This window comes from Pagrus major, chromosome 19 (genome assembly GCF_040436345.1).
Source record: "Pagrus major chromosome 19, Pma_NU_1.0".
Taxonomy (NCBI): Eukaryota; Metazoa; Chordata; class Actinopteri; order Spariformes; family Sparidae; genus Pagrus; species Pagrus major.
Genome location: NC_133233.1, coordinates 30,005,026 through 30,024,222, shown reverse-complemented (window position 1 = coordinate 30,024,222; position 19,197 = coordinate 30,005,026). Strand labels below are relative to the sequence as shown.

At 47.2% G+C, this 19,197-nt stretch overlaps 2 protein-coding genes across 12 annotated transcripts in view; one reads left to right on the top strand and one right to left on the bottom strand.

Moving 5' to 3' along the window:
* Window positions 1-10,413, top strand: part of chodl (chondrolectin) — a 15,951-nt gene extending 5,538 nt beyond the window's left edge. For 2 of the 11 annotated variants that reach the window (XM_073488227.1, XM_073488226.1), the window contains 8 exons: window positions 253-609; window positions 3,505-3,680; window positions 4,091-4,269; window positions 5,376-5,533; window positions 5,626-5,676; window positions 5,849-5,926; window positions 6,529-6,625; window positions 7,931-10,413. In XM_073488227.1, the coding sequence (XP_073344328.1) occupies window positions 528-609; window positions 3,505-3,680; window positions 4,091-4,269; window positions 5,376-5,533; window positions 5,626-5,676; window positions 5,849-5,926; window positions 6,529-6,625; window positions 7,931-8,012 (903 nt within the window). In that variant the 5' untranslated portion in view covers window positions 253-527 and the 3' untranslated portion in view covers window positions 8,013-10,413. Of the gene's footprint in view, window positions 1-252; window positions 610-3,330; window positions 3,424-3,504; window positions 3,681-4,090; window positions 4,270-5,375; window positions 5,534-5,625; window positions 5,677-5,848; window positions 5,983-6,528; window positions 6,626-7,930 lie in introns of those variants that run through there. The other 9 variants (XM_073488230.1, XM_073488231.1, XM_073488232.1 and 6 more) reach the window with 7 other exon arrangements.
* Window positions 10,414-12,654: 2,241 nt separating this feature from the next.
* Window positions 12,655-18,881, bottom strand: LOC141014435 (zinc finger Y-chromosomal protein 1-like). Its single transcript, XM_073488225.1, has 4 exons — window positions 18,739-18,881; window positions 17,005-17,262; window positions 15,687-16,023; window positions 12,655-14,390 (listed from the first exon to the last, which is right to left on the bottom strand). Exons 3-4 carry the CDS (start codon window positions 15,979-15,981, stop codon window positions 13,084-13,086), a joined length of 1,602 nt encoding a protein of 533 aa, XP_073344326.1. The 5' UTR covers window positions 15,982-16,023; window positions 17,005-17,262; window positions 18,739-18,881; the 3' UTR covers window positions 12,655-13,083.
* Between the last annotated feature and the right edge of the window lie 316 nt (window positions 18,882-19,197).

Here is a 19,197-nt window from a genome sequence, read left to right as displayed (position 1 = left end):
GTGTATGCGTGTGTGTGTGTGTGTGTGTGTGTGATGGATCGATGAGGAGGAAGAGATCTGAGGCGTTTGTCATAACTGCAGCAGATATCAGAGGGTGTTTCATTTATTGATCAGCTGCTGCGCTGGGAACCAATCAGCTTCCTGTGTGTGTAAGTGAATTAAAGTGAAGTGTGTGTGCGTGCGTGCGTGCGTGTGTGTGTGTGTGTGCGTGTGTGCGTGCGTGCGTGTGTGTGTGTGTGTATGGCCCCCCAGGGCTTCATGGAGGAGGGTCCTTCTGTGGGACGATCGATCAGAGAGAGAGAGCTGATGTGAGCAGAGTCTCCTCGGCTTCACATCAGACTGAAGAGCGGCAGAGAGGAAGTGAAGCCGCAGAGCAAACATGAAAATACAGACGACAGGCAGCCAGGACTGGTGCTTTTATTTTGAAATTTAGCCTGAATATCCACCTTTGAAAGTGTTTAAAGGAAGCAGACAGTGAGGATTTATTCTGTCCTTCTTTCCTCACAAGATTTCTTTCATTTCTGAGGATGACGGCGGTGCAGGCGGTGCAGGCGGTGATGCTGCTTATCTTCGGGGTCGTGCAGGTGAACGGAGCGCGAGTGGTGAGCGGTGAGTTTCCAAAATAAAGCTCTAACACATCAGCAGTCATTTCTCCACAGACAGGATGAGGTTCAGTGTTTGTTCGTGTCATGTTGACTGAATATTGAGGTCATAAATGATGTTCCAGCTGTGAATCATCAAAGGTTTTTAATAGCTTCGCTTCATTAATAATGTAAAGCTGAAATTTAAGTGATGTTATTTTGCTGTTTAGTAAAAGTTAAAGGTTTCTGAATGCTGCAGATGATCCATAAAAATCCTTTGATAGGCTTTTCTACAATCAACTGGCACGAAACACAGTAGAGTGTGTACCTCTGCCAAGGTCCAGCAGACCCCCTTCATTCAATCAGGTGTAGCGTAGTATCAGACTCTACAGCCCGGCTTCACTCTGCAGTTCAAACCTCCTTTAATCTGAACTCAACACATCTCAGATCACAGAAACATCCTGGACCTGTCTCTTTATCTGGACCGGCACCAAAACCTGATGTGGTCTACATGGGCCGAGACCGTCCTCCATCCAAATTAGTGCAAATCTGTTCAGTAGTTTTAGTGGAAACCTGTTGGCTGACAAACAAACAAACAAAAACAAAAACAAACAGCAAAAATAAACAAACAAACAAACAACCAATGTTTGTTGGTTTGTTTGTTTGTTATTTGTTTGTTTTGTTTTATTTGTTTGTTTGTTTGTTTGTTTTGTTCCTCCACTCCAAAGCCTCCAGACTCAAGTGCTGAGCCCAGAAAAGAGCCCCTATGTCAGCTGGTACTGAGGCTGACTGCCCCTCTCAGACAGTCTGACCAGCCTCACAACAACACTGCTCTCCAAACACCAATCAGAGGAAAGCACATTATAACACAATGTAAAGAAACCTGCCGGGAACATTGGAAAGAAGAAACTAAAAGCCAAAGTGGATCAGAACGTTATCTCGCCCTAAAAAGAGACGATGAAGAGCAGAACATCTCTCTGCTGTCAGAGATAGGAAGCAGAGACAGATGCTCACCAAGTACAGGCTCAGTGACCACAAACTGACCATCCAAACAGGAAGACACAAACAATCACGGCAACCAAAAGACAACACAACATGTGGTCACTGCTGGACAGGTGAGGCTGAGACAGAGATGCACTTTCTCCTACAATGTAAAGCATTCAACGAAAGCAGGAACATTTATTTTAACAAGTTCAACTCTGTAATCTCAGAGTTCAAAGAGCTGAACCACCTCTCAACATTAAAATACTCCTGGGAGAAGGAGACAGGGCATACCTGCTGCCCAATATGTGTCACCATGCACACCTGAGACACACACACACACACACACACACACAGACACACACACACACACACACCTGCTGCCCAATATGTGTCAGCATGCACACCTGAGACACACACACACACACAGGCACACACACACACACACACGCAGGCACACACACACAGGCACACACACACACACACACACACACACACACACAGTGTTGTGTTCATGTTGTTATTTGTTGTGTTCTGTCCGAGTGTTTGGACGAGTTGTGTTTTGATGCTTTGGCAACATTGTTGTTAAAACTTTCATGCTAATAAAGCTCCTTTGAATTGAACTGAGAGAGACAGAGAGACAGACAGACAGAGAGAGACGGAGAAAGAGAGACAGACAGGCAGACAGACAGAGAGAGAGACAGAGAGAGACAGACAGAGAGAGAGAGAGACAGAGAGAGACAGAGACAGAGAGAGACAGAGAGAGACAGACAGACAGACAGACAGGCAGGCTGACAGTAGACAGATATATATGGAGCTCTTTAGTGGCTCTAACAGTAAAGTGATGATGGTGCAGAAGAGAATCCAGCTAATCACTTAAAGTAGCTCTGTGAGGCCGTTTTAACCAGACTGAGTATTAATCACTGCAGCTGTACACACACACACACACACACACACACACACACACACACACACACACACACACACACACACACACACACACACACACACAGCTCAGTGACTCGGCTGTAAAGATCTCAGAATACGGTTTCTATGCAGTGACAATGTCACTACTGACCACTATAGTGATGATGTCACAAAACAGTGATGATTTCATAAAACAGTGATGATGTCACAAACACCATCAGGCAAGAAGGAATTTTCCTGCGTGGAGATCAAAGAGGAACAAAGCTTCATGTAGAAGATTCATCTGATCCAACCATTGAACCAGTAACACAACATCACCAGACTCCCTTAACAAATGTGGTGATTTTAAGAGTTGTTGAGTTGAAACAAACTTTATAACGTAGTGAAACTCTGTCTCTGACAGATTCTGAATCATTGTCTCCTTCTTGTAAATTCAGCATTAAATGAAAACAGTAAGTTGTGTGTTTCCTTGTAAAAAGTGTCAGTTTGTGGCAGCATGGCTGCACCAGCCTGTCTGCTTCTGTGTCTAAAGTGCTAAAGTCTGACCTGCCAACATTTAGCAGCTGTTTGAACACACTGTTTACACTGATTTCACCATTTACACTCAATTTATGGAAGAAGAAACATTTTATTGATCTAAACATGTCACATTTTACAGATACACTAAACAGTAACCAGTATAGGCGACTTCTTTGTCCCCAGACTCCCTTAACAAATGTGTCAGTTTAGTGAGTTGTTGAGTTGGAGACACTTTATAAACTGTGTGAAACTCTGTCTCTGACTGATTCTGACTTATTTGTTCCTTCTTGGAAATTCAGCAAATGTTCTACATGAACTTCTTTCTGTCTTTGAGTAGAAACATGGAGTCTGTTTGTCTCGGTGATGGACGGGTTTGTTTCATACAGAGCAGGAAGTGACATCACATCAGATGCAGGTTAATGTAGCTGTGAACTGATCGATCACTCAGGTCTGTTGGTGACAGCAGGTGTGAGCCGGGCCTCTGTCTCTGTCTCAGGTCAGACGGTGTGTTTGGGGGGTCCAGAGCGTCCCTGCTATAAGATCGCATATTTCCACGACGTGTCGAGCCGTGTTGCCTTCAGGGAGGCTCGTCAGGCCTGTGAGATGGACGGAGGCTCGCTGCTCAGCATCGAGAGCCAGGCGGAGCAGAGACACATCGAAGATCTGCTGCAGGTCAGACACACACCAGCTCCTCTTCATCCGCTCCTCCTCCTCTCATCTTCCTCCTCCTCCTCCTCTCACCTTCCTCCTCCTCATCTTCATCTGCTCCTCCTCCTGTCATCTTCATCTGCTGTTCCTCCTCTCATCTTCCTCCTCCTGTCATCTTCATCTGCTGCTCTTCCTCTCATCTTCCTCCTCCCCATCTTCATCTGCTCCTCCTCCTCCTCCTCGTCTCATCTTCCTCCTCCTGTCATCTTCATCTGCTCCTCTCACCTTCCTCCTCCTCCTCATCTTCATCTGCTCCTCCTCCTCCTCCTCTTCTCATCTTCCTCTTCCTGTCATTTTCATCTGCTCCTTCTCTTCCTCTCATCTTCCTCTTCCTCCTCCTCCTCATCCTCTCCTCCTCCTCCGTTTGAATCCAGGAGCTGCGTTCAGGAGCAGCAGGAGGTGCAGGAGGAGGAGGAGGCATAGCAGACGGTGATTTCTGGATCGGTCTGACTCGGGCAGACGGAGTCGATCAGACTCATCCAGAACTCAGCAACACGTTCACTTCCTGTCCAGAGCTGTACCACTGGACCGACGGCAGCGTGGCCTCCTTCAGGTGAGTGATGTCCCAGGAGCAGGTCGAGCACCAGAGATGGGTCGACGTGAGGGTTAGTACAGTGACAGAACCACAAGTCGTTAACCAGATCTCAGTGACAGAACCACAAGTGTCTCTGAGGGAAACTCTTCTCTCATGTAATGTAGAAAAAAAAGATGGCCGCCACACAGCTGAGAGGGTGAATACTGTAGATTAATGTGACGTCATGGACGGGCATAGCAACAGTAACTAGGGGGATGGGCCTTAGCAAACAGACAATTACTGATGATGATGGTGATGATGATGATGGTGATGATGATGATGATGATGTGATGATGATGATGTGATGATGATGATGATGGTGATGATGATGATGATGGTGATGAAGATGATGATGATGTGATGATGATGATGATGATGGTGATGATGATGATGATGATGGTGATGAAGATGATGATGATGTGATGATGATGATGATGATGGTGATGATGATGATGATGATGTGATGATGATGATGATGATGGTGATGAAGATGATGATGATGTGATGATGATGATGATGATGGTGATGATGGTGATGATGATGATGATGATGTGATGATGGTGATGATGATGGTGATGATGGTGATGATGATGTGATGATGGTGGTGATGAAGATGATGATGATGTGATGATGATGATGATGATGGTGATGATGATGGTGATGATGGTGATGATGATGATGATGATGTGATGATGGTGATGATGATGGTGATGATGGTGATGATGATGTGATGATGGTGGTGATGATGATGGTGATGATGGTGATGATGATGATGATGATGTGATGATGGTGATGATGATGGTGATGATGGTGATGATGATGTGATGATGATGATGATGATGGTGATGAAGATGATGATGATGTGATGATGATGATGATGATGGTGATGATGATGGTGATGATGGTGATGATGATGATGATGATGTGATGATGGTGATGATGATGGTGATGATGGTGATGATGATGTGATGATGGTGGTGATGGTGGTGATGATGGTGATGGTGATGATGATGGTGATGATGGTGATGGTGATGATGATGATGATGATGGTGATGAAGATGATGATGATGGTGATGATGATGTAGGAACTGGTATTTTGATGAGCCGTCCTGTGGAGGAGAGGCCTGCGTCGTCATGTACCATCAACCAACTGCACTTCCTGGTCTGGGCGGGGCTTATCTCTACCAATGGAACGACGACCGCTGCAACATGAAGCACAACTTCATCTGCAAATACGAACCAGGTACCATCAGCCAATCAGCTTCACTCTATTAACAAACCAGGTACCATCAGCCAATCAGCTTCACTCTACTAACAAACACTTATGTCTTTCAGAGAGCCATCTTGTAAAGGAACATAGTGACGCACCTGGAGGGCGGGGCACAGGTGAGTCCACCAGAGGACACACTCACCTGAATATACATTTTAACTGAAGCTAATGAAGAACATCACGATCAGTTCCTGCTGCGGGTCCAACTACAGCTCACTGATGACGCCGTCATAGCGCCACCCTGAGGTCAACGTGTGTGTGTGTGTCTGTGTCTGTGTGTGTCTTCAGAGGTGACAGCAGGTGGAGGCGTGGTCAAACAGCCTGCAGGCAGTGAGGAGGTTCCCCCTCAGGTCACCATGGCTGGAGGTTCTGATCATCCAGATAATCTCCACAGATGAACTCCACTCTGTGATGTTTGAAGTGTAAATTAAGTGTGTAGCAGTAAAAAGCTAATGCTAGGCTACAAACAGACGACATCACGGTCACATGACTTAAACGTCTCCACCACTGAGCGTCTTACTGCACAATTACTATCCAGGTTTTCTATAAACTGATCAATGCACAAGTTGTAAAGTCAGAGTCAGAACAGTGTGTAACTAAAGTGGCCTGTAAAGACGGACTAGTGAGCAGATGAGTCTCCGTGTTCGCTGTGAGGACGTTTAATGTCCCCGACAACCTCTGTAGTCTCATTTAGACACTTGTTAGCAACCGCTAACCGTTTTTAACACATGAAGAGCTTTATAATTAAACTGTGGACATTTAATGATGGATTGTATGTTCTGTTAGCAGAAATGCTAACAGATTTCTGGTTTAGGACGACAGACTACATCAATCTATTGGGCAGTCTTAAGAAACACAATGCATTCTGGGTTGGCTGAGCATGTGCAGTAAGCTGATGGCTTACTCTACAGACACTGTGATGTCATACATGATGTCTGTGACCTCAGCCTCTGTCTGTCTCTGTTCAGGCATGTTACTGGTGTACGTGATCATCCCCACCATCCCCCTGCTGCTGCTCATCCTGGTGGCTTCTGGGACATGTTGTGTTCAGATGCTCAGTCGAAGGTAAGACTGGAGACTGAAAACACGTCAGAACGCTCTCTTTAAAAACAGCTTTTCTCTTCATCAGGTACAGAAACATCAGGTGAACTCAGGTGATGTACTGAATAAATGGTGGAGTTCCTGCAACACCAGCCAGACTCAATCAGACATGTTCAGGAGCCAAACATTGCATCACTACAGTGCTGAAGGGCCGAGAACCAGAGAGGGCGAGAGTGTCCGAGGCTTCGTTTGCATGAAAACAATCAATCAGGACACCAGCAGCTCCATCAGATCCCCACTGTGTCCAATATGTGATTAAAAATAGGAACAAAAGCAGAAACCCCGACGTTAGAGAAACAAAAACCTGAATATAAAAAGCATAGTACATACAGGACAGGGCCTCAGAGGGTACATCGTGTGTATTTCACTCGAGAGGACGTCTGATTCCTGTACGTCACAGAATGTGTCCTTTTATACCAACATGTCTCAGGCGTCCTCTCACTGACAGGACGGAGACACTGCAGAGTTCACAGCTGAGTCAGACTGACACAAACTACAAATCCCAGCAGCCTCTGTTCCTCCTGTTGAATCTGCTGACACTGTGACCACTGATACTGCTGAGGATGCACGCTGTATGAGTGTGTGTGCACAGTGTGTGTGTGTGTGCAGTGCTTACTCAGTGATTATGACGGGTCAAACACTCAGATGTCTGGTTAACAAGAGATGATTTACAGCAGCTACTGGCTCAGTGCCCTGCTTCTGTGTGTGTGTGCGTGTGTTGTGAGTGTGTGTGCGTGTGTTGTGAGTGTGTGTGTGTGTGTGTGTGTGTGCGTGTGTTGTGAGTGTGAGTGTGTGTGTGTGTGTGAGAGAGAGAGTCAATACCTGGCATCAGTTCAGGTGTTTCTTCCAGCAGACAGTCTGCTGAATCTGGTGCTTTTATTGAACATCATGACTTTATTCAGTCTGATGATGATGATGGTGACACGATCATATTGCTCACACTGATTGATCGTATTGATCACACTGATTGATCATATTGCTCACACTGATTGATCGTATTGATCACACTGATTGATCATATTGCTCACACTGATTGATCGTATTGATCACACTGATTGATCGTATTGCTCACACTGATTGATCGTATTGATCACACTGATTGATCGTATTGATCACACTGAGCTCCTGCAGTGTCTTTACGGTCACTAACATTCGGATGATCAGCTGGTAGAAATCCAACCAATCAGAGCACAGACTGATAATCAATATGAATCATTTCTAAACTGATCAATTGAATCATGCGGTAACCATGGTAACCTTTCTCCGCAGTACTCCCCGCACCAAGACCACAGCCAACCAATCAAACCTGTGGATCTCCAGGATGCCCAAACCAGACACCACGGAGGCCTGACCCCGCCCCCTGACATCACACTGACCAATCATCTTCTTCAGGACAGGAGTAGGCGGAGCTTTGAGTTCTCAGAGATGATGTCATCAGAGAGGCTTTTATTTTTTTATTGGTCTGATTCAGCTCGTGTCATTTTCTGTATGGTTACTGCACTACTCTGATTACTGAGTATTTCTACTCCATTACTGCACACGTTCATTTACTGTACAGTTTATACTCCATCCGTCCTCCTTTCCTCCGTCTTTACTATCCTTCTGTTCCTCCTTCCATCCTCTCCATACTTCCTACTTCGCTTATGTCACCACTTGTTTCCTTCCCTATCCCTTCCCTTTTTTCACTTTCCCTCCCTCCTGTCCTTTTCTTTCTTGTCTCGTTCTTTCCTTCCCTTATCTCCAACATTCTTCTCACCTCCTCACTTCCTCTCTTATGTCCTTTGTTCCCTTCCATACCTCCTCCTTTCCTTCCTTTTGCTCCAGTTTCTGTCTTTTTACTCTTTTCATCCTCCCTTCCCTGCCTCCTTCCATACTGTCCATTATGTCTCTCTTTGATGTTTAATTAAATGTGTTGATGAAGCGGGAGGGATCAGCTGAGCGGGGGTGAAGACGTGTTGACTTCAGACTGAAGGGGTGATGTTAATTTAAAAGAAAGAACAGAGAGAAAAGAGGAGGAGACATTCATTTATTAAAAGTCATTCATGTCTGAGTCTGTCTGCTGCACGAACACATCATGATGATAATAAAATACTGCTTCATATTTAATAACACTGGTTGATAACAGACTTAATGTTTTATTGTTGTTGAGTATTGAAACTGTCCTCCCGTCTGTCCCACCTACTCGTCATCACACTGCTGTCTGGAGAACAGCATCTGTCTCCAGCAGCAAGCAAAACTCCTACCTGGAGCAAACCTCTCGTTCCACCTGGAGCAAACCTTTGTTCCACACGTTTGCTAACTGACAACAACTAGAAATAAATGTGTGATTCAGTTCTTCAGCTGCTCTCATTTCAACATGTGGTTCATAACTTAACTACTAATTGAAAATGAAAATTCAAAACAAGACATCTTCATAAAATTTCAGCCACCCATGACTCTTCGTCCCATAACCCCCTGCTTCCGTCTCTGACAAACCACGGGAGGGGACACGGCCCCCTCCCTCTCCCACAGCTGCAGGACTGAGGCTCCAGGTACCGGCAGCCGGCAGGATTCGACCCGGTGCGAGCACCTCTGGTTGCTGCTAGCCGAGAGCAAACCCACCGTGCCACCAACTCCCCTTCGCACTGGAAGCTCTTCTCTGGGCGCTTTTCAGTCGCACTTTGGGTGTTGGACTTTAAAATTCACTGAGTCTCATAAGAATTGAACCCTCAACCTCCGAAGTTCAGAGCAGTCGTCTATGAGCCTGAGCCGCCTGATCAGACAGACAGACAGACAACTCTGTCTCAGAGCTTTTCACTCTTTCTTTTGGACATCAGCCTTCAAAACTCAACCCAGATCAGTTTCCTGAACCAGAGCGACCCGAGAATCAAACCCACGACCTCAAAACTTGGAGGCAGCGTCTCTACACACTGAGCTACTCAGTCAGAGACGACTGCAGATTGTTTCTTGGAGGTTTTGTCTCTGTGATTTGGACACTTTGCTGACCATGTTTTGGTTTTCTTTCATCCAGCAGGTCAGACACACAGAGACTTTTGTCAGAGCAGTTTGTTTTTTCCTTTCAAAATTAACAGAGTAGATTTGGATCGTACCAACATCCTCGAAAACTCAGAGTCAGATTTAGAAAATATTAAAATTTCAAAATACACTCAAACCTTAAAGAGGTCTGAAAAGCCACAGAACACTGAGACAGATGTTTGTGATTGTAAATGTCTTCTCAGATAATCGCACAAAATCAACAAATGTTGGAGAAACATTGTGTCACTAGTCAGTTTGTGAACACGATCATGGACTGCGACCTTTTTTCTCATCATTAGAAACACAAAATGAGCCAGAAGCAGTTTGTTGAGGTTCAGTGTCAAGTTCAAACAGACGGGAGGAGTCGGCTCCTAACACATAACACGTCTCTAAGACTTCTACTGAGCACCGATCAGTGGAACCAGAGTCTTTGGCATCTCAGATGATAGAAATGCTTATTTAATAAGTGGGACGAAAGTGTCATCCTGTCTGTCCTACAGGCAGCGCTGCTGTTTACTGTTGGAGGCAGTCCTGGGTTTGAATCCCGCTGTGGCAGAGCCTTTCTGTGCAGTGTGCATGTTCGCCCTGTGCTTGCATCGGTTCTCCGGTTCCCCCCACTATCAAAAACATGTACATCAGGTTGATTCACCAGTCAGTGTCCTTGGGTTACATGCAGAGCACCAATTTCACCTTGTTGAACATGTGTGATCGAATAAAGATTCACTTTGTCTCCTTCACTATTGTGTTGTTGTAGTTTTTGTCTCTGGAAATGTATATAGAAAATAAAATCACCAAATTTAATAATGAGAAGTCAGCGTGACGGTCAGCCCTCCTGACTCCCTCTCTGGGAGTGAGAGTCAGACACCATCTTGTTTACTGATGGTGATGATGTCATTGTCTTTGTCACTTTCCAGGATGTTTGGTGGGTCAGGACCAACCACAACACTTTATAACAGGATCACTATGATTATAAACAGTCTGCTGAGACATGTTTAGATTTACAGGGTATGATGTGAACCGTCACAGCTGTGTTGGCTGCATGCTGTATGACGTGACACCGAGCGGTGTTATGTTCAGTGTGAACAGAGTCGAGCCTGGATGTGACGTCACTGAGGTCACACGGACGCCTCAGAGAGGACGAGTCAGATCAACTGGAGAGACGAGTCGGACTGACTGACATGAACTGGTTATTTGGTGAGCTGGTACTTTTGAACCGTCACCTCTGCAAACTGTTTATGTAAAATCCCAGAATGTAAAGAGTGAGAGGTTAGCAACAGTAACTCAGGGGGGCGGGGCCTCATCATGATGCTGTTTAATGACACCTGTTCACCTGCTCCAACACGTCAGGAGCCAAATGTATTCACTGTGTGTACACACTCAAAGTGTTGTGATGCTACTTCCCACGCAGGTTTGGGAATGTATGAAGTCCACAGAGGGTCAGACTGTTGCTGCTGCACATGACTAACACCATGTTAGCATGCAGCAGTGTGTTCAGTCGATCAGTGTGATGTTGTGAGTCGACTGTCAGGATCACATCCAGTTTAAAACCTTCACTATGATCACACAGTGATGAGCCTGTTGTTTTGACTGTCGATGTGTTGTTAGAGGACGCTGCCGATGTGTAATTCAGGTCAGAGGGAGTGTCAGTGACCGGTGAGCGGTACTGATGTTCTGGCCCATGATGATGACATCATCAGGCGGAGACAGCGCTCACACACTAGCTGTGTCTCAATTCAGGGGCTGCATCCTTCGAAGGGCGCGTTTGAAGGCCAATTGTGTCACAACGCCACGTGAAGGCCGTCCCAATACGAAGGCTCCTTCAGATGCGGCCTTCTTTTCCCTCTTTTTGGAGGACGCACCGCTACTATCCTTCGCGGCCGAAAAAGAAGAAAGAAAGAAGGAAAATGGCGACATGAAGTGGTGTAGATCGTCACTTTAATGGGCCTGGGCAGCAGAAATCATGACATAAGGGTAAGGGGCGGGAACATCTGGTGACGCAACCAGGAAATGCTCCGAAGGCTAGACCGTCACATTTAACAACGGTGGACGTGGCTTTCGGAGGTACCTCCGAAGAACTCGCCTTCGAAGGCCGCAGCCCCTGAATTGGGACACAGCCACTCTCACTGTGAGCAGAGATGAGCTTCTCGGCCTCTCGTTTTAAATCAGACCACTTTTCTTTGACTCTAAAGTCCGTGTCTCTGAACTCACAGCGTTCATCTCTTCTGTCACTTCCTGTCGTTAACCTGCTTCATTTTGTCTCTTCATCATCTGTCAGTTTGATCAATCATGACTTCAAGTTCACAGTCCATAAAATAAAATGACACTTCTTCAGCTGCTTCTTTGCTTCTGACATTTCTCCTCAACACTAAACTAAACTCCGGCCCTTTGAATACAAACCAGGTGATTGGGGGCGTGTCTAAAGACATTTAAAGTAAACTGTGGGGACGGTTGGACGGCCCGGACAGTTTCAGGAGGATTGAGACGCGTGCGAACAGACGTACGTCACGTTTTATAGATGTGATGCACGTTTCCTGCTTGTGTTGTAGACCCGAACGGAGTTCTGGTTCCTGAACATGAGCGAGCTTCATCAAGACTCAGATGAATTAATTTAATTAAAAAACTAATTTTACTTCAAACAACTTTAAAGCTCTCTAACAGCAGATTAACTCAGTCCACATTAACTGACCCAGAAACAAACTGATTAAAGAAAATCCCTCGTTATGATTCATCAGTCAGTCTATTAACGGTCGTATTAATTACATCTGATTAACGGGAAAATTAATGGGAAGTTAAAGTCACCATGGGAATGTGACACTGTGTGTGTGTGTCATCATAAAACACTTTCTGTGACTGCGTCTGTGAATTCAACCAATCAGCTGCCTCCGTTTGTCTGATTCTAAATAAAAGGATCTACGTCTCCTCTGCTGAGGAAGCTCATGTGACACGAGTGAAAGTTTGATCAGAAGATTAAAAAGAAGAAACGTTTGTTTGTGAAGTCGACGTTTTAATTCTCCTTTAAACTGAGAATCTGTTTCACATTTGGATCAAAGCATCAATTCACAACTCGTTTCAGCTGTCAGGTGGTTCCCTCAACGTTCCCTCAACGTTCTCCACCTGTCTGACTAAATATCAGCCAATCCCGTCTCCTCAGTTCCGTTTCAGTTCTTCAGGTTCAGTTTGCGTTCGCACCATCGGACCAGCTCTCGGTCACAAACTTAGATGTTCAAACAAATGAAGCAGGAGGGCGGGACGTTCTGAGCACGCTCAGTTCAGATGACGTGTTTCCGTTCAGGTGGTGACGAGCTGCTGAACGGCGTCCGTCTCGTCGCTCGCCACCGCCCCGCAGCCATCGCCTGCAGCGTCGACAGCCACCACCGTCTCTTCCTGTTTGTAAGTCAGAGCGGGCATCATGTCATGATGGGCAGGGCTTCATCAGGAGGCCCCGCCCCCACACCGTGCATGCGCTTCCTGTGCTGCTTGAGGTTCCCACTGCGGTTGAAGCGGGCAGAGCAGAGGTCACAGGCAAACGGCCGCTCTCCAGTGTGGATGATGACGTGTCTGGCGAGCTGCGAGCGGCACTTCTTGTCTTTGCCGCAGATGTGGCAGACGAAGCTCTGCGGCAGGCGCTCTCCGTTGGCGTGGACGACCTCGCGGTGTCTCTTCAGGTGGCTGAGGCGTCTGAAGCTGCGGCTGCAGAAATCGCAGCCGTACGGCCGCACCTCGCTGTGGGTCAGCGAGTGACTCGCCAGCAGAGACTTGAATTTGAAAACTTTGCCGCAGATCGGACACGGGAACTCCTTCCCCGACGCAGAGCTCCTCCTGCGTCCGATGGCGTGTGGCGCCTCGTTCACTCTGACCCTGAGGTGAACTCGTATGTGGTGCTGCTTCAGGCAGGTGGCACGCTGGAAGCTGCGCAGACAGATGCTGCAGCGGTGAGGTTTGTCACCTGAGTGGATGCGAGAGTGAGCGGCGAGCAGCGCTTCAGATTTCAGACGCTTCCCACAGACACCACAGGCAAACGGCGCATCAGGTGACAGGTTCTCCCCGCTGTTCACCCGGTTGGCATGGACCAGGATCTTGTGGCGTTTGAGCTGGTACTGACGACCAAACTTGCGTCCGCAGATGTCGCAGAGGTGCGGCCGCTCGCCGGTGTGCGTCTGGAAGTGGACGGCGAGCTGCGACTTGCATTTGAACTCTTTGCCACAGAAGTCGCAGAGCAGCGAGCTGGAGCGCTGAGACTCCGCGGCACCGTGCACGTGGGCGATTTTCTTGTGGTGCTCGAGGTCGTTGGTCCTCATGTAGGCTTTGGGGCAGATGTCGCAGTGGAAAGGTTTCACTCCCGAGTGGATGACCTCGTGTGTTTTGAGGCGGGACCTGCAGCTGAAGGTTTTCCCGCAGACCGCACACAGCCACGTCTGCACCTCGCGCTGCTTCTCCAGCTTGGCGACGCCGTTGGGGTGCAGCCGGTTCAGGTGGTGCTGCAGGTTGTCGCGGCGGTTGAAGCGCAGCTCGCACAAGTGGCAGGCGAACGGCTTCTTCCCCGTGTGGATGAAGGAGTGTCGCGCCAGACTCGACTTATTCTTCATCACTTTACCACAGATGTCACACATGGTGGTGTCGGGCTCCAGCTTCACCGCGCCCAGAGGTGCGTGCTGGGAGTCCGAGTCCAGCTGGACGTCCTCGAGAGCCGAGGGAGACGGGTGAGAGTCGACGTCTGGAGAGACACACAGGGAGGACAAGAGAGAGTGAAATCAATAAAATATTTAATAAAAGAATAAATCTGATGATAGAAAATGTATCAAAATGTTATAATTCCATTAAAAACACAGGAAGTCTCTTCCTGACACGATATCATATTATTGGGCTGCACAGCTTCACGGAAACCACAGAACTGTTGATGCAAGACGAGGAAACAAACTGAGATCAGACAGAATCTCGTGTCTCCGCGGCTCCGGAGACGTTTTGGACCAAACTCAAGATCAACAACGAACGGAGGACGTGCACCAAGAAGTCTGGTCTCCAGCGCCCTCAACTACATCAACAGCAGTGAGAACTGTAGAGACTTTCTGTCGGGTTCATTAGATGCTGTTTAAGAAACGGGCAGAAAAAGGATTTACTGTAATAACCAAATGTTCGAGGGGGAAACTCTCATTCAAACAACCACGAGATACATTTGGTCTGACATGCAAAGACTTCTACAGATTCTTACAATTGAGAAGTTATTTGACGTCACTTAAGGAACGGAAGGTTCTTCAGGAACGACTCATAAAACAGTTTATTATTATGGAAGAGAAGAGGACGGACCAGATATATCAGTGTTTGCACTCCATATAAAAGAAAGGTTGAAGAACATGGGAACGTGAAGAGAAGATAACTAACAGAATTTAATTTGAAGTTAAAGATGAGACACTTGAGAAGTAGTCGAACTAATTTGTGCTGGAGGGTCTGTCAACAGACAGACCAGAAAGAACCAGCCCAGCACACATGAGCAGTGACGAGGTGATGAGCAGACAGCAGCATGTTTCTGATCAGACTGTGACGTGTAAACTGAGCTTTCTCATTCTTTATTTATTGATGAGATTACTTTTGTTACTCTGTGTGGATCCACTTGGTTCAGTGTGTCTGCCGAGTGATTCTGAGGTGAACATAAGCTTCAATAAAAACACATAAAACTCATACGGAGCATTACTGCTAAACAGGATGACACCGGGTGTGTTCTGGTGGGTCGTCCGGTGAAGGTCCATCCCTGTGTACCGACTGTCGTGTTAAATCAAGAGGAAATAATCAACACAACTCATTTAGACATATTTAAGTTATAATCAGTCGAATATATCGAAAGAAATCTCTGAATTAAAAACACCTCGGTGCTCAGTTACCGTGCCGACAGAGAACAGGTCACATGACATCATCAACTCTCCGGCTGATCGCTCCTGACGAAGCCTCACCAGACAGACCGAAGTCAGAACTTGATGAACCAGTTTAGTTTTTATCAGTGTTTGTCCTCACTCACCTCCTTCAGGTGGAGTCCAGGTGGGATCACCTGTGTCCTCCTCCACTTCCTCCTCCTCCACCACCTCCCTCTCCTCCTCCTCCTCCTCCTGCTGCTCCTCCTGCTGGTGGTCAGTTACAGGTGACACACGGCGGGTGGCGGCGTTGAGCTGGACGCCGTTTGGTGGTGTTGGAGCTCTGAAGAGGCGGTCTCCTCTGGGACCTGGACTGAGTAGGTTTGATGGCGGGTTTGATGGTTCTGGTTCTGGTCCGGTTGGGGGTGCAGTGCTGCAGCAGAGCGCCACCGTCTGGTCCATCAGGTCTGACCGCAAAACACTGCAGCAGCATCGCAGACGAACCTGCCGACAGGAAACGTGTTGATAAACTGCCGCAGACGCCTTTACACATAATCAATACCATCTGAACACCAACAACACAAACAATAACAACAACAACAACAACAACACAAACACCAACACCAACACCAACAGGTGACTGTCTGCACACAGAGCAGTGGTAAACCAGGGGAGCAGCCTGACCTCACTGGAGGATGAGCTCAGTGTGAGTCTGCTGCCACCTGGTGCCACACACACATCACTTCATCAGCTGACTCTGACTCAGCCTCATCTCCATGACAACAGGGCTACCTGCCTCCAGGCTTCTGTGTGGTCTCAGCCGACTGATCGCTACCGAGCATGTGCAGCTCTCATCAGAGATCAGAAAGAAGTGAGATGTCTCACTCCGAAGAGAACAGAAACTTCCGTTACCAGTTCTGTAAAAACAACGTGTCTAATTTAGGATATTATTGATTTAGATTATTGATTGATGGTTTAACGTCTGATGACGTTTATGATCTGCTGCTTTCTGCTGTCCCTGGTTTTTCCGGCACAATCGTGATGATGAACACGAGAAGAAAAAACAGAAAGACAAACCGAACAGAGTTACTGCTGATTATTATCAGGTTTACCTGCGTTAACCAGTGTGTACATGCCAACGTCAGTGTGTACATGCCAACGTCAGTGTGTACATGCCAACGTCAGTGTGTACATGCCAACGTCAGTGTGTACATGCCAACGTCAGTGTGTACATGCTAACGTCAGTGTGTACATGCTAACGTCAGTGTGTACATGCCAACGTCAGTGTGTACATGCTAACGTCAGTGTGTACATGCCAACGTGTTTCTGTCCCTCAAAGCATCATGGGAACTGTAGTTATAAAAAAGATCCACTCACATGAACTTTCTCATGTTGACTGTAAATCTATAACAGGACTCTGTCAGTCATTCATTAGTCTCACACACACTGATGGTGTGTCACCTGACGTGAGCAGGTGTGTCTCACCTGTGTGTCTCCAGCTGAGCTGCTGACTCAGCAGGTCCACCTGGACAGCAGCGTCTCTCCTCTCTGCTGAGTCGCTCTGACAGCCCACCTCCCTCCTCTCCTCCACCGGACTCTCCCACTGGCAGCCCACCTCCCTCCTCCTGTCCTCCTCCTCCTCCTTGGCCTCTGCCTCCTCCTCGTGTCTCAGCAGGAAGACACAGAGCTGCTCTCCTCCTTCAGGAGGCTCCAGGAGTCCAGATGACATATTTCAATCAGGACCTGAACACAACATCACGTTTATCAGAGCTTTGAGACACACATCACCACCACATCATATACTGACACATTTGTTAAGGGAGTCTGGGGACAAAGAAGTCGCCTATACTGGTTACTGTTTAGTGTATCTGTAAAATGTGACATGTTTAGATCAATAAAATGTTTCTTCTTTCATAAATTGAGTGTAAATGGTGAAATCAGTGTAAACAGTGTGTTCAAACAGCTGCTACATGTTGGCAGGTCAGACTTTAGCACTTTAGACACAGAAGCAGACAGGCTGGTGCAGCCATGCTGCCACAAACTGACACTTTCTACAAGGAAACACACAACTTACTGTTTTCATTTAATGCTGGATTTACAAGAAGGAGACAATGATTCAGAGTCTGTCAGAGACAGAGTTTCACTACGTTATAAAGTTTGTTTTAACTCAACAACTCTTAAAATCACCACATTTGTTAATGGAGTCTGGTGATGTGATGTTACTGGTTCAATGGTTGGATCACAAACATCTGAAGGTTCACAGAGTCTGAACGAGGCAGGACAGTTAGAGCCTGTCTGTCTGTCTGTCTGTCTGCCTGTCTGTCTGCCTGTCTGTCTGTCTGTCTGTCTGTCTGTCTGTCTGTCTGTCACTCCGTCTGCCTGTCTGTCTGTCTGTCACTCTGCCTGTCTGTCTCTCTGTGTGTCTGTCTGTCACTCTGTCTGTCTGTCTGCCTGTCTGTCTGTCTGTCACTCTGTCTGTCTCTCTGTCACTCTGTCTGCCTGTCTGTCTGTCTGTCATTCTGTCTGCCTGTCTGTCTGTCACTCTGTCTGTCTGTCTCTCTGTCTGCCTGTCTGTCTGTCTGTCACTCTCTCTGTCTCTCTCTCTGTCTGTCTGTCTGTCTGTCTGTCTGTCTGTCACTCTGTCTCTCTCTCTGTCACTCTGTCTGTCTAACTGTCTGTCTGTCTCTCTGTCTGTCTGTCTGTCTGTCTCTCTGTCTGTCTCTCTGTCTCTCTGTCTGTCTGTCTGTCTCTCTGTCTGTCTGTCTGTCACTCTGCCTGTCTGTCTGTCTGTCTGTCTGTCTGTCTGTCTCTCTGTCTGTCTGTCACTCTGCCTGTCTGTCTGTCTGTCTGTCACTCTGCCTGTCTGTCTCTCTGTCTGTCACTCTGTCTGTCTAACTGTCTGTCTGTCTCTCTGTCTGTCTGTCTGTCTGTCTCTCTGTCTGTCTGTCTGTCACTCTGCCTGTCTGTCACTCTGTCTCTCTGTCTGTCTGTCACTCTGCCTGTCTGTCTGTCTGTCTCTCTGTCTGTCTGTCTGTCTGTCTGTCTGTCTCTCTGCCTGTCTGTCACTCTGTCTCTCTGCCTGCCTGTCTGTCTGCCTGTCTGTCGCAGGACCAGGACACTTCCTGTAACCGCCTCACATGCTAACATTAGCACCGTGCTAACACCAGCTAACTTCCTCACGAACCAGGCCGGCAGCTGAAATCAAAGTGTCCGTTTTACCTGCACGCTGAGCGGCTGCGTGTGAGTGTGTGAGGTCGGTCCAATGTTCCGGAGCGACTCGGCTCAGAAAAGCTTCAAGTTTCCACAGAAACCCAGCGGAGACACGGCGGCCGAACCGGAACCACTTCTTCTTCTTCTACGCTCTGGCTTCTGTTTCCGGCGGGTGAACGATGGGGCGCGTTAATGCTGCTCCCTGCAGGCCACAACACACACTGCTACACACACTAACACACACTGTAACACACACTGTAACACACACTAACACACACTGCTGCACACACTAACACACACTGCTACACACACTAACACACACTAACACACACTGCTACACACACTGCTACACACACTAACACACACTGCTACACACACTAACACACACTAACACACACTGTAACACACTGCTACACACACTAACACACACTGTAACACACACTGCTACACACACTGTAACACACACTG

Excerpts from the sequence above, each read along its gene's own strand:
- LOC141014435 (XM_073488225.1), bottom strand. The coding sequence starts at position 15,981 with ATGGACCAGACGGTGGCGCTCTGCTGCAGCACTGCACCCCCAACCGGA. Across the intron at positions 14,391-15,686 it reads CTGGACTCCACCTGAAGGAG|ACGTCGACTCTCACCCGTCT; the intron begins GTGAGTGAGGAC and ends GTGTCTCTCCAG.